General features: G+C 31.6%; 2 protein-coding genes across 3 annotated transcripts in view; one reads left to right on the top strand and one right to left on the bottom strand.

The window, feature by feature from the left end:
• The window catches only part of LOC104731284, a 3,643-nt gene extending 2,466 nt beyond the window's left edge, over nt 1-1,177 (top strand). Inside the window, exons 3-6 of one of the 2 annotated variants that reach the window (XM_010450612.2) lie at nt 31-246; nt 356-665; nt 750-875; nt 964-1,177. In XM_010450612.2, coding sequence (XP_010448914.1) covers nt 31-246; nt 356-665; nt 750-875; nt 964-977 — 666 coding nt within the window. In that variant the 3' untranslated portion in view covers nt 978-1,177. Of the gene's footprint in view, nt 1-9; nt 247-355; nt 666-749; nt 876-963 lie in introns of both variants that reach the window. The other variant, XM_019233417.1, reaches the window with a different exon arrangement.
• Nucleotides 10,749-12,277, bottom strand: LOC104731283 (F-box protein At4g22280-like). The gene is made up of 3 exons (XM_010450610.1): nt 11,409-12,277; nt 11,163-11,306; nt 10,749-11,089 (listed from the first exon to the last, which is right to left on the bottom strand). Exons 1-3 carry the CDS (start codon nt 12,255-12,257, stop codon nt 10,913-10,915), a joined length of 1,170 nt encoding a protein of 389 aa, XP_010448912.1. The 5' UTR covers nt 12,258-12,277; the 3' UTR covers nt 10,749-10,912.

The following is a 12,847-nucleotide window of genomic DNA, read 5'->3' as shown; positions in this document are numbered from 1 at the left end:
ACTTGTCATCTTCAGACTCTTCGTCTCGAGGATTTCGCACGCTGCTTCGCCTCTGAGATCGCTGACGTTAGGTCAGCTCTCGGCGAGCATCAAAAGATCCGTCGTAATCTGAGGATTGTTAGCCATCGGTTCAGGAGGTTCATTCTTTTGTCTTTGGTTCTTGTTACTGCTACTCAGTTCATGGCTTTGCTTACCACTACGAGAGCTAGTATTGCTGTTAATATCTATGAAGTTGGCGAGCTCGCGGTAAGAGCTTCTCTCCTGTTCTGTTTTAGTTTTATTCTGTTTATTATTCGGATTGAACCCATTACTATTCACTAATAAATGTCTTTTTGTAATGTTTTGGTGTATACAGTTATGTTCGTTGAGTTTGGTTACAGGAGTATTCATATGTTTGAGAAGTGCAACGAAGATAACTCACAAAGCTCAATCCGTAACCAGCCTTGCAGCTAAATGGAACGTTTGCGCAACAGTTGACTCGTTCGACCATCTTGATGGAGAAACTCCTACTGGTTCCATGATCGAATCCCAAATTTCTCCATGTGGGATTAATGCGATGGATACATCTGATGATGAAGAAGGAGAAGGAGACGATGATCTTGATAATACCAAGATACATCCCATCTACGCTAATACAATTTCTTACCAAAAACGTCAAGCTCTAGGTAAGTTTATTTCATATGCATAATTTGATATAACATTCAACAAAATTACAAAACTTTAGATGACGTTGTTGTTCTTTATTGCAGTGACGTATCTAGAGAACAATAAAGCTGGGATCACTGTGTATGGATTCCTAGTAGATAGATCATGGTTGCATACGATTTTCGGAATTGAACTCGCTCTTCTACTATGGTTGCTCAATAAAACGATCGGTATATTGGCTTAAAACCGGTTTCTCTTCTTTCCAAAAGGATCTTCTTTTACCAATGTTTGTAATATTTGTTTTTGGTTTTGTGACAGTGAATATACCATGAACCAAAGTATTTGGTAATTCATATATGCATACATGCAGCTTTGAATCGTTTTGGCATGATGTTTCTCTCGAAGATATGACGAAGAACAGTAGAGACTTTACTTACGAGGCAAGGAGATGTCTCTTCCTCCTTACGTGTTTAATTACAAATCTGGAGATATGACAAACTATTTTTGATTAAATACAAAAAATGTTCGTGCATGGCAGTATATATGTATCTATATAGATGTCTGATCTGTTTTTGATGGAACTTAAAGTTACTGATTCTGTGTATGTTTAGTCTTGTAGAATCTATATATATAAAGTTCTCTTTTCTCATTCTTGGTGCTGCCACCTCAGCTACTCCTTCTGCTTAGTGAGACCAAATTTTATAAACTACCCACTAACCATTTTCTATTGTTTTTTGGGCCAAATTTCTTTTGAAGCCCCTAATTATTTGAGACTCCTAAAGCCACTCTATGACACGTCAGTTTGATTTTAGGTTGCTTTCTATGACTATATATATATGTAGGATTTCGAGAGAGGTTCGACCTCACCTCCTTCTTCACATTTTAAAACGAAACGTCCCTTCTTCTACTTCCAATCGCTTCACATCCTATCTGAGGGTTTCACCCTTTCTTATTTCATTGTTTTCTCGGGTATGTGCAAGTTCCAGAGATGAAACTGGTCTCATGGACGTTAATTAGGATTAGGGCTTAAACGTTTCAAATCCTGGTGATAATGACATATTGTTCGGGGAAGTGCAACTCATTCCGGAATGTAAGTGTCTAACCAAAAAAACATCCATTCCGTATTTCTTTTGCTTCCTCCGATTGGTGATTCATTTTCTTTATTTTTTCTATCCTTTATAATAGATTAAATTCTCACAATAGATTTATATATCTATTTTATGATGATTAGGTTTCTGACTTTTTTTTCCCAGATTTAAAAACCTTGACTGATGGTTTCAGTTTGGTTTATCAATCACTTACGTAGCCAAAAACGCCAGGTAGCTGCTCTTTCTTAAGAACTTATAGTAAAGTTTTGTATTTGGAGAACTTATATTAAAATTTAGTATTATCTTCGTTTGATATGGATATAGTCTAACGCATGTGGAATGTCCAATCTATAAAAACTTATGTTGCTTATCTAAACCTTTTTATATGTAGTAAATTAGTTGATTTTTTGCAGGTGAAAAGCTTTGGATGAGGAGAAAAATCCAGAGACCTACATACGAAGACTCCTCCAATTGCTAAATCATAGGTACGACTTACATCAGGAAGAGTGATTTTGTTGGGCTTTTCCTATGTCGATCAAACACTTTTTCCTTCGTTGGTCAAACCATTTTGTGTTTACTTAACTGTTCGTATGTACTCTTATCAATAATGTGCTTCATTTATATACGGGGTTAAAATAATTGAACTACATATCATGATTTAGTTATTTTCTGTACTTTTGTTTGCGTTTTTCATTCAAGAAGTTAAGAAAAATAAACATCACTGCGAAAGAGTTTGAAAGTTATAAATGGAAAGCTTCCACAACAACATCAACAACGTAAATGCCTCAAATTAAGGTTAGGCTAATAGACATTCTCTTATTCAATACTGTTGTACCCACGATCCATCATCTCGGGAAACAGGCCAAAGGGCCTGGGCCGGGCATGCTAAACGGGCCAAGGGTGTAGCGCTGGTCGACCCACCAAGCCCAGAGAGAAGAAGAGAACGCGGAGAGGCGTCATATCAATCAGCTCGCAGCTCGAGCTTAGTCAAAGATTCCTGCATTCAAGTGGATTAATTAGGACACAAAATTTGTGTAAAATTAATTGCGCATTAATTGGGTAATTAATTGGTCAGTATAAATATGTAAGAGGGGGAGTCTTTGTAGGGGATCAAACATTTTTTCTCTCAGGCAGTATTATACAATTTTAGCATTTAAACACTCTTTTTCAGTTCGGAACTCTTAACGGTGGTAAGCTCCTCCACTCATAAATCACTTTGGAAGGAGAGAATTAGTTTCAGTTCTCACAAATACTCAGGATATAATTTGTAAGACTGTCATGGCAATTAAATACAAATCTGATCAGTTTTAAATTTTTATTTTTGTCAAATGTATAGAACTTATACTTTTGTATATTAGATATTTTATAAACTTCCTGCTATTGCATGATTAGAACATATATACGTGCTACAATGAACATATTATATCCTCACTATACATATTTCTCAAGAATCCCAAAGTATCATCCCTTGAAGATGCATTGACAAGAGGAAATACAACACCATGATGTCTATGGTGATGATGATCAATTCGTTTGTGCTTCACAATATTCTTCAAAGTTAAGATTTCATACTTTAAAATTTCATCATAATGATTTATGTTACTTATACTTTTAATTCATTCACAGTACTATCCAAAGAAAATAAAACATGAATTTGCTGCCATTTCTTATCATACAAAAAAATATCTTCACTATATATATAAGCTTATAAAGAATATTTTCTTACTAACATCTAGAATGAATATAGACATCAAGATTAACAATTCAGAAACTCAGCTAACTAATATCATTAAAAGAAAATATTCAAACTACATTTGATATTGTTCAAAAAAAAAAAATCTACTAAATAAAATAGCTACAAAAAAATTTATTAACACTTTAGCATTGTCTTTATAAATTTTAAAAATTAATCCGCGTGTAGCGCGACATATCTTCCAGCTTATAAATAACAGTAGGAAAAAGTCTGAACCTAAAAATCACACACAACTTGCAAAAAATGCTGCGAAACACACACTACTCCCTTAAAGAACTACCAAACGACGTCCTCGGAGATATAATCTCTCGAGTTGCTAAGATTTCACAAACAACCGTGAGACATGTTATGCAAGCATCACCATATCTAGCCAAGGCAGCCCAAGATCACCGAGTCTACAAGAATATCAACCTAAGGCCCCTGGCCATGAATCTACTAGCAGCACTAGCGAGATACGAAGACCTCATGGAAAAATGCTTTGCAAGTGGAAATGTCGAGGTTCAGTATATCAAAGGGATCCAAGAGTATTTTCGAAAGAACAACACAGAAACAGGGCAGGAACACTTGAAGAAGGCGGTAGAAGGTAGTTATGAGAATGGTATGTACCTTTATGGAATTGTGAAGTTGTACATGGGTGACGCAGCGGAAGGAAAAATTTGGCTCGACAAGCTAGGCTGGAAACAAAATAAAGCAAAGGGTGACCAATGCTGGAAAGATATCAAAAAGGCGTTACACAGAGTCAATGTACAAAGCCTACAATGCTACTACACTACATTAGCAGCAGTCGGACCAACTATCTACTGCACCGTCAATGACATGGAAAATAGATGCGCACACTACTACTACTACAAACAAATGCTCAAGTTTATCTTTTTCATTTAGCTTAAGGAACAACAATATGGTTTACCAATGTTATCAACCTTAAATCAATTCTACAATTCGAAATAGAAATCTCTGTTTTTCTCCTTCTTAAACAATAGCGACGCCTCCAAAAGAATTAAAACAAGAGAAACAAAGAACAAACCTGAAAGTATAGAAAGTAAACAAAAGATATATAAAAAAAATTAAAGTCCGCCGCTTACCATCACATCAAAATCAGAACATAAAAGATCAAAATATGTTGAAAAAACTTCCCACAATCCATCTCAAGAAAAATGTCTCCAAGTATTACGACCAACAGGACATAGATATATGCAAAGAGGTCTTTACCTTCAGGGACAACTACATCATAGAAAAATTTGGCTTAGAAAAACTGGGCTATACAAAATCAAAAAGAATAACCAAATCAAAGCAAGGCAACACAAGCAACACTTTCAGAAGATCAGAGAAACATAACTAGAAACCAATTAACATTATTTGACAGCACTTCACAAAACCATCACCAAAGACAAAGAAGGTAAGAGATGCATACACCTTTAGTAAACTAAAGAGATTCAGAAATACGAGTGCCACAATCAGATAACCATAGCACTAAATTATATGAAAATGAAAACCGAGCCAACAAAAAACAACCCGGACTGTATAAAATAACAGCAAGATAAACAAGAAAATTAATTTTTCCCAAAACACAACTCACACCGAATCGAAAAAATCACTCTGAGGACAAACGGAAAAAAAGAATACAACTAAGAACATAAAAACAACTCACAACTTAATTAGAAAATCTAAGAAAGACAACACATTTTCATATAAAAAAATTTGAACACAAATTCACATTTACGTTTAACGAAATCAACAGGGGGATAACCAAATATCCCCTACAGATGCGAAGCGAGCAGGAAATAAACCAAATACGCAAAGGGTTTTAATCTCGGGAGCTCTCTACTCTCCACAAGTAATTCTGAAACGCTCCTCTTCTAAAATCTAATTTTGTTTCGATTTATTTTAAATCAGAAAATAAGAGAAAGACTTCATAACCCTTAAAAATATGGAAAAATGTTTGTTAGCTACTTGAAGTATACCCCAACACATAGGCACACATACAAATAATATAAACGTCTTCTTAACTACGTCAACTATTGTCATTACATAAGGACATCCATAAACAAACATAGGTTATGTGTACAACACCATAAACATTCAACTCCGGTGGTTGGTTCACCGGAATCCGGCGTTGACCAGTGTTGACCGATATTGACCAGTTTTAACCGGCGTTGACTAGTATTGACCGGCGTTGACCAGAAAAATATTCAAAAATAATAATATTTTTTTCTTTTTTCCTAAAAATAATACTATTTTTTCATGTATTTTTGATAAATAAATAAAAAAGATAAATGATTTGTATAATTTACAAAAACAAAATATAACAATAAAAAGTTATACAACAAAATTTTATGTATAGTAGATTTTTTCATAAAACTATAACAAATATATACCTTTTCCTTTTAACAATCATTTTTTGTTTCGAATTTTCAAAGGTGGGGATTTTAAATATATCTTCTTTTTTTTTACTTATTTATAAGATTATGTCATTTGAAATATATCCAAGGTATTGCCAACTATTTCTTTGATTTTACAAGACCAACCTTTGATTTTAAAAAATCAACTTTTGTATTTTAAGTATCTTCTAGATATATGTCTTTCATTTAAATAAATACAATTTTCACTATTTTCTTCTTTTCTTCTTCTTATTAAAAATAAAGAAATAGTTGGCAATGTCTTGGATATATTTCAAATGACATAATCTTATAAATAAGTAAAAAAAATATATATATTTAAAATCCCCACCTTTGAAAATACAAAATAAAAAATGATTTTTTGAAAAGAAAATGTATATATTTGTTATAGTTTATGAAAAAAATCTACTACAAATAAAAAATTTCTGGTATAGTTTTATTATATTATTTTTTGAATATTTTCTGTATTAACAAAATTAGTTACTAGATATGTCACAAATTTTGTTTGTCATATAATTTTTTTTTTTGGTATATAATTGTCTTGTATTTTTTTTTTTGTTGTATAACTTTTTGTCGTTATATTTTGTTTTTGTAAATTATACAAATCATTTATCTTTTTTATTTATTTATCAAATATACATGAAAACAAAAAAAATTTTATTTTTAGGAAAAAAGAAAAAAAATATTTTTTAAAATATTTTTTTTCTTCTAGTCAACGCCGGTCAACACTGGTCAATGCCAGATTCCGGCCAACCAACCACCGGAGTTGACCGGTCAACACTGGTCAACGCCGGATTCCGGCCAACCAACCACCGGAGTTGAATGTTGATGGCGTTGTACACATAACCTATATTTGTTTATGGATGTCCTTATGTGATGACAATAGTTAACGTAGTTAACAAAACATTTATATTGTTTATATGTGTGGCTATGTGTTGGCCTATACTTCAAATAGCTGAGTTAAAACTGGTCAATTACCCGAATCCATTGTGTTTGGGTTGAATCCATCTCAAACGATTAACAATTCTTTTTTTTCTGAATTTTCTGGAAATTGTCTTTTTGACACAATATAAAACCCAACTCATTCTTTTCCTCTTATCTGGGTAAAGTTACGCAGAACTCCAAATTTGTATAAACTCATTTCAGTTTTTTCTTTCTGATTGATTTGAAATTTTTTTTCTCAAAATCGTGTACAACTAAGAATCGATTGGTCTATATTTCAGGATTTATGAGAAAATCAATTGGTTTATAGGTTTGTACAAAAAATCTGAGCAAACATGGAGACCACATTCGTTTAGATGCAGTATAATTGATGAAAAGAAGAATAGTCACTGGATCCAATTGATTTTGAAGAAACAAAGCTAATATAATGGGGATTCAACGATATATCTCTTAACTGTGGACAACTATGTATAACTTGATATAACTACGTTAATTTTGTAACTTAGAAGTTTCATAAACTAAAATGTACAATTTGGTAAAACTTGGTGCAACTTCGTATCTCAGTTGTGTCAGTTGTACTAGTTGTTCCAGTTGTACAAACTCAAACCGAATTTCAAATTCTCATATACTAAATCGAACATATAACTGTTGAATATTAGTTTGATTAAAAAATTGTCGAATATTAAAATTGAATCTAAAAATCTTAGATCTGAAATCGAATCTCAAATTATCAAAACCTAATAAGTGGGTAAATAAGGATTAGTTGGAAAGAGAGTTAAAACTGAAAAAATGATTTTTTAAAAAAATTTTGAGCAAAATTCCTTGAAATTTGTGAGAAAACGCGGGTCACATGGCAAAATCATAAACTGCACGTGTACACATACCGCCGCCAAACATAACATGTAACGCCGCAAAAAAAAAACACACAGTTATTCCTAGTTTTCAAGTTGTACCCACATACACATAGTTGTACTTTTTAAGATTTTGGTGTATAATCAGTTATACTTAGATTTAAACAAAACATTTTTAGTTGGACCCAAGATTTTAATTATTGTAGGAATATTTCCTATGTTTTCATGCAAAAATATTTGTCAAAATAGTTTTGCTTTGTGTTTTGCAATGTAATAGGGATAACAATAAGAAAGCCATATTAAAAATATAAGGTCTTTCTTGTACAAAAATGTATTTAATGAAGACTATTTTATAAATTTTGTTTAAACTAATGTAATTTAAGAAAATTTGTTAAATTGGTTATATTTATTAAGTGCATATGAAAATTTATAAATTTCTAACTATTTTCAATTTATAAAGTTGCATATAAAGGTTTGCTAAATTGGTTGTAGTCGTACCATTACAATTATAAGTTGTACTAAGTTGTACAAAACGAATGGAGTCAAAGATTAAATTATAAGCTATATTTTTTCCGGAGAAATAATAATGAAAATTAAATTAGCATATAATGACTTGTACAAAAAATATCAGCTGTACAAGTTGTCTTTTTCTTAAGAATAACCGTTGTACCAGATATACCACTTGTAGTAGTTATACTCAGTTTTTATAGTTATACTCAGTCTGCAAATTGATTCACGGACCAAAAGCATTATTCTACGTATAATTCACTATGAATCAATCACTACAGTCCATTAAAATGTGTTAATGAACCCAGGAAACATGTTCCCCATCCAATTTCCATTAATTTCTAATACCAATATCTAATCTAATTGAAATCACAGAATTTTAAATAAAACAACAAAATATTCTAATGATTTTATGGATTAAGATGTTAGAAGTGGATCTAATATGTAGATTAAAGCATCGATTTCAATGGTGGAGAAATAGCTGAATTTGTCATGGACGAGGTGAACGTCACGGGAAGAGGAAGAACATGAGATGGGTGTTTGATTTTTTTTTTTTTCTGATGATGATGATGGGTAACGTGGAATTTCCTTGGTTGAATATTCTTTTTCTCATTGGTCGAATTTGTTTTTTTAATTAATTAATTCAATTAAAATTCGGTTTGCTGATTTGGTTTGAATCGGTTTGGTAAGGGTAAGTTTGAGAATTGAAAATGAGTAGAGGAGTATAGCAGATTAAAAGAGAGTGTTTAGAATTATTTATGGAGAGTAGAGAGTCTTTGAGAATTTAACCCATACGCAAATCCTAAAAAAAAATGGATATATGAAAGGGATGACTGAAAAACGATTACGAGCATCAAAGAAATAGGTTCAATACTCATATTGTCCTCTAGATCGCAAACATTGCTCTTCTCCTATCCGTTCACCAGGACATCGGATTTGAAAAAGAAAAAATCCATTCCCAACTCAATAACATACAAATAATCACCCAATAGACCAACACATTATAAGCCTTACAGAAAAATTGGGTCCAATGGCTGAAACAAAGAAAAATAGCCCAAAAAAAGAAATGTAAGTTATTGATTTTATTTACTTTTCTTAATAAAATCGACAACCTTTTTCACTCCAAACACTTAAACATTGACAAAAAAAAACTACTCCCACAATTTACTAAATACATATGAAAATATTAAAAATTCTAACCCAAAACCAAATATAAAACCAAATAACAATCCAACCATAAAATGACAAATAATAATAAATTAATCAAAACTAACAACTACAGCCAAACAACAACTTTAACTACACAATGTTAACTTCTCATTAGATTTTTTTTAAAAACATTAAAAACACACAAGATTATCTCAATTTTTGAAAAATGAACAGCGATATGCTTGAAAATATCCAACAAAACAACATAACCACCCAAATTAAATACAAAAACAGACGTAAAGATGAATCTATGTAACCAAAAAAATAATATACACAAAAAACCCAGAATTCACCTTAATCTAATTCTCGCGCGTAGCGCGGTCAATTGCTAGTGATAGAATAAAGATCGCAAAAAATAAAATAGTTATTACCCTCTCAGCTTTAAACTTCCAAGATACTCAATTAGATTAGCGAACAAGGAGGAGGTAACAAACTTTGTTTTATTTTATTTTATTTTGTCATGTACTATTACTTAGTATTCTCACAATACTTGATCTGGATCTTGCAGCTGGACGGTTTAGGAACCATAAGCAGATCTTTGGTGATTCAGGACTTTTCCTCGTCATTTATAGCATAAACACGAACTTTTACAAGCTCAAGACAAATAGTTTCTCTAGCAAATGTTTTAAAAACTTGTGTTTGATTAGCCTATTTTATCTATCAATTAGGTTGATGAGCTCCTATAAATTAAATTAAATAATCTAAAAATACTACAATAAATTTTAAAATACAGTATTAGGAAAAGAAAACGCATATATTAATTTTTTTTGGATCAACATATTAATCTTACCTATTCCCAACTGAAAAGGTAAAAAGTAGGAAAAAATTTTGGTTTAAAAAAAATAAGAAAAAATTACCTTTCCATTAAAAAAAATTTCCAATTAAAAAAAGTTGAAAGCAGTATTTTTAAATAAATTATTTAAAATATAAGACGATCTATGTTTATATAGAAGTGAGTATTTACAAAATTTGAAATTAATAATTAACTGTATATTTTCTTTAATCCCTTTTTCTATTTTTTTGTAGAATTAATAACTTAAAATTAAAAATAAGTAAATAATATTGTAATTTCGAATTTTATGAAATATATATGATCTCCTTATAATTATTTAAAAAGACTTTGTATTTTTTAATAAATTATGTAATTTTTGATAATTATCTTTTTACATTATTAATATTTTTTAAAACAAAATATTTTGTTTTTGTTGTTATCAAATTTCTTCTTTTAAATATTAACTTTTACACATGTCAAAATCTTGTTAATGACTAACTTTCAAAACCCAATTTTATATAATAAGATTATATTATTCTATGTAATCTTTTTAATTATGTCTTTTGATTATGGTTTGTGCTTATATATAAGTTGTATCATTCCATTTGATAATACACAACACAACAATAATAATACAATCATATTCTCTCTAATCACACACATAAACCCCCATAGAAGGGCCAAAGAAAAAACTAATAGGATCATTAGTATTCTCACAAAACTTGATCTGGATCTTGCAACTGGACGGTTTAGGAACCATAAGCATAAACACGAACTTTTACAAGCTCAAGACATGATAGTTTCTCTAGCAAATGTTTCATAAGCTCTAGCTCTCCACTCTTTCCTCCATACTCAGTTATCTTCAATACTTTCACAGGACATGAATGTCCAAACTCTTGTTCATATTGACTGTCGTAATTTGGACCCTGAAACAAGAAAGAGGGGAATATTAGCGACCTGAGTTTGTCCAATAAGCTTTCGGGCCGGTTTTGGTTATACCTTGAGGACGAGGGTCTGTAGATTCGGAGATTTTTCTAGAAGTATTGGCAGATATTGCCAACGGTAGTAGACTGAATCAATTGTAATAGATAAACGAGACAGCTTGCTCAACACTGGGATTGCTTCACGGAAATAATGGAATACCTAAAACACAAAATAAAATATTAACAAGATTTTGGTTCCTAAACTTTTGACTTCCATGCAAATAATATGAAAGGAAAAAGAAAAGAGAGATCATTCTTTTACCAGACAAGTAGTAGCACCAGATAACTCCAAGGTCTCAACGTTCCGTAACCCCTTAATCAGATTTGTTGGGTTGCTATTAGCAATAGTGAAATGAAGATCAAGCTCTTCTTCGATAAGGGAAGCAAGATGCTCATCAGAAGGACAGTGTTTTGGAAGTTTATCAGAGTATTGTACGTAGGCAAGACTCGGTGTATCTAAACTCAGGTCCCAATAATCCGAAAGCAGAGTACAGAAAATAGTAAGTTTCTTAAGGGTCAAGGAAGACACGGTGCGGCAGCATTGTCGACTTTGCCAGCTCCTGCCAGAAATGAATAATTCCTCAAGCACACGGCAAGCAGAAAGAAGCTTTTCAAAAGCACAGCAATCACTATTGTAGCAGTAGACCCAAGTAAGACACAGAGTCTTGAGTGATGGAAGAGAAACATCATCAGGAATCAGAGCATCAAATGTTCTTGAGAGTTTAAGCTCAACCAATGTCTTGCAAGTGAACATCTCCACAGGCACTAAGATGCGCTCATTGGGGATTACGTCTATATCAAGATCTAAGACGCCATGTTTCAACACGTCAGTCATCCAGCGGGTGACATGACCCGTGTCGATACTCTTACGGCATTTTATTGAGATTTTCCTCATGTGGAAATTGCCAGACACAGACAATACTCTATCCACAAAATCGATGAAACTTTGTCCTCCACCCACTTCTTGATCATCTAAATGAAGATTGGGTCTGAAGGCAAACAGATAACGCCATCGCTTTGAGAGGACAGATGTTGAAGTAGCCTCACTTAACGGAAGGAAAGATCGAATGTGGCAAATAATATCATCTGATAGAACGTTGATCATATCCATCGTTCCCAAAAACAAAATTCTAGATAAACCTATCAGGCGTGATCAATCTGAATAAGAGATCTCAAGCATCAACCACCAAAGTAGATAATCAATCACCCACTAACTTGAATCAAACTGAAAAGATAAAAACTTTCATCAGTAAAAACAATGAAACTTGGACAAACCCACCAGCAGCTAAAAGCAAATATAAACACCATTAGATATTCACCATTATATAACAAATAAATTGTTGTCAATTTTAAAGATTAGAGATTTTGCCATGTGTTATACTAAAACTTTGTTTCAACAAATTTTAAAATTGATAAGATAACTATAAGAAATAAAACATTTAAGCAAATTTAATAAATATAAAAGATAATTCTTATATGTATATAAAAAGATAATACTAATCCTAATTTTAAATTACTAATTCTATAAGAAAATAGTTAATGAAACTATAAAATTAATTTATATAATACCATAATAATAAAATTATACTATCAATAATTAATCATAAAAGAAAAATGATTTTAGATATTCATCATTATATAAACAAATAAATTGTTGTCAATTTTAAATATTAAAGATTTTGCCATGTGTTATACTAAAAC

Source organism: Camelina sativa, chromosome 12, assembly GCF_000633955.1.
Source record: "Camelina sativa cultivar DH55 chromosome 12, Cs, whole genome shotgun sequence".
Classification (NCBI taxonomy): Eukaryota; Viridiplantae; Streptophyta; class Magnoliopsida; order Brassicales; family Brassicaceae; genus Camelina; species Camelina sativa.
This window is presented reverse-complemented; position numbering and strand designations above follow the sequence as displayed.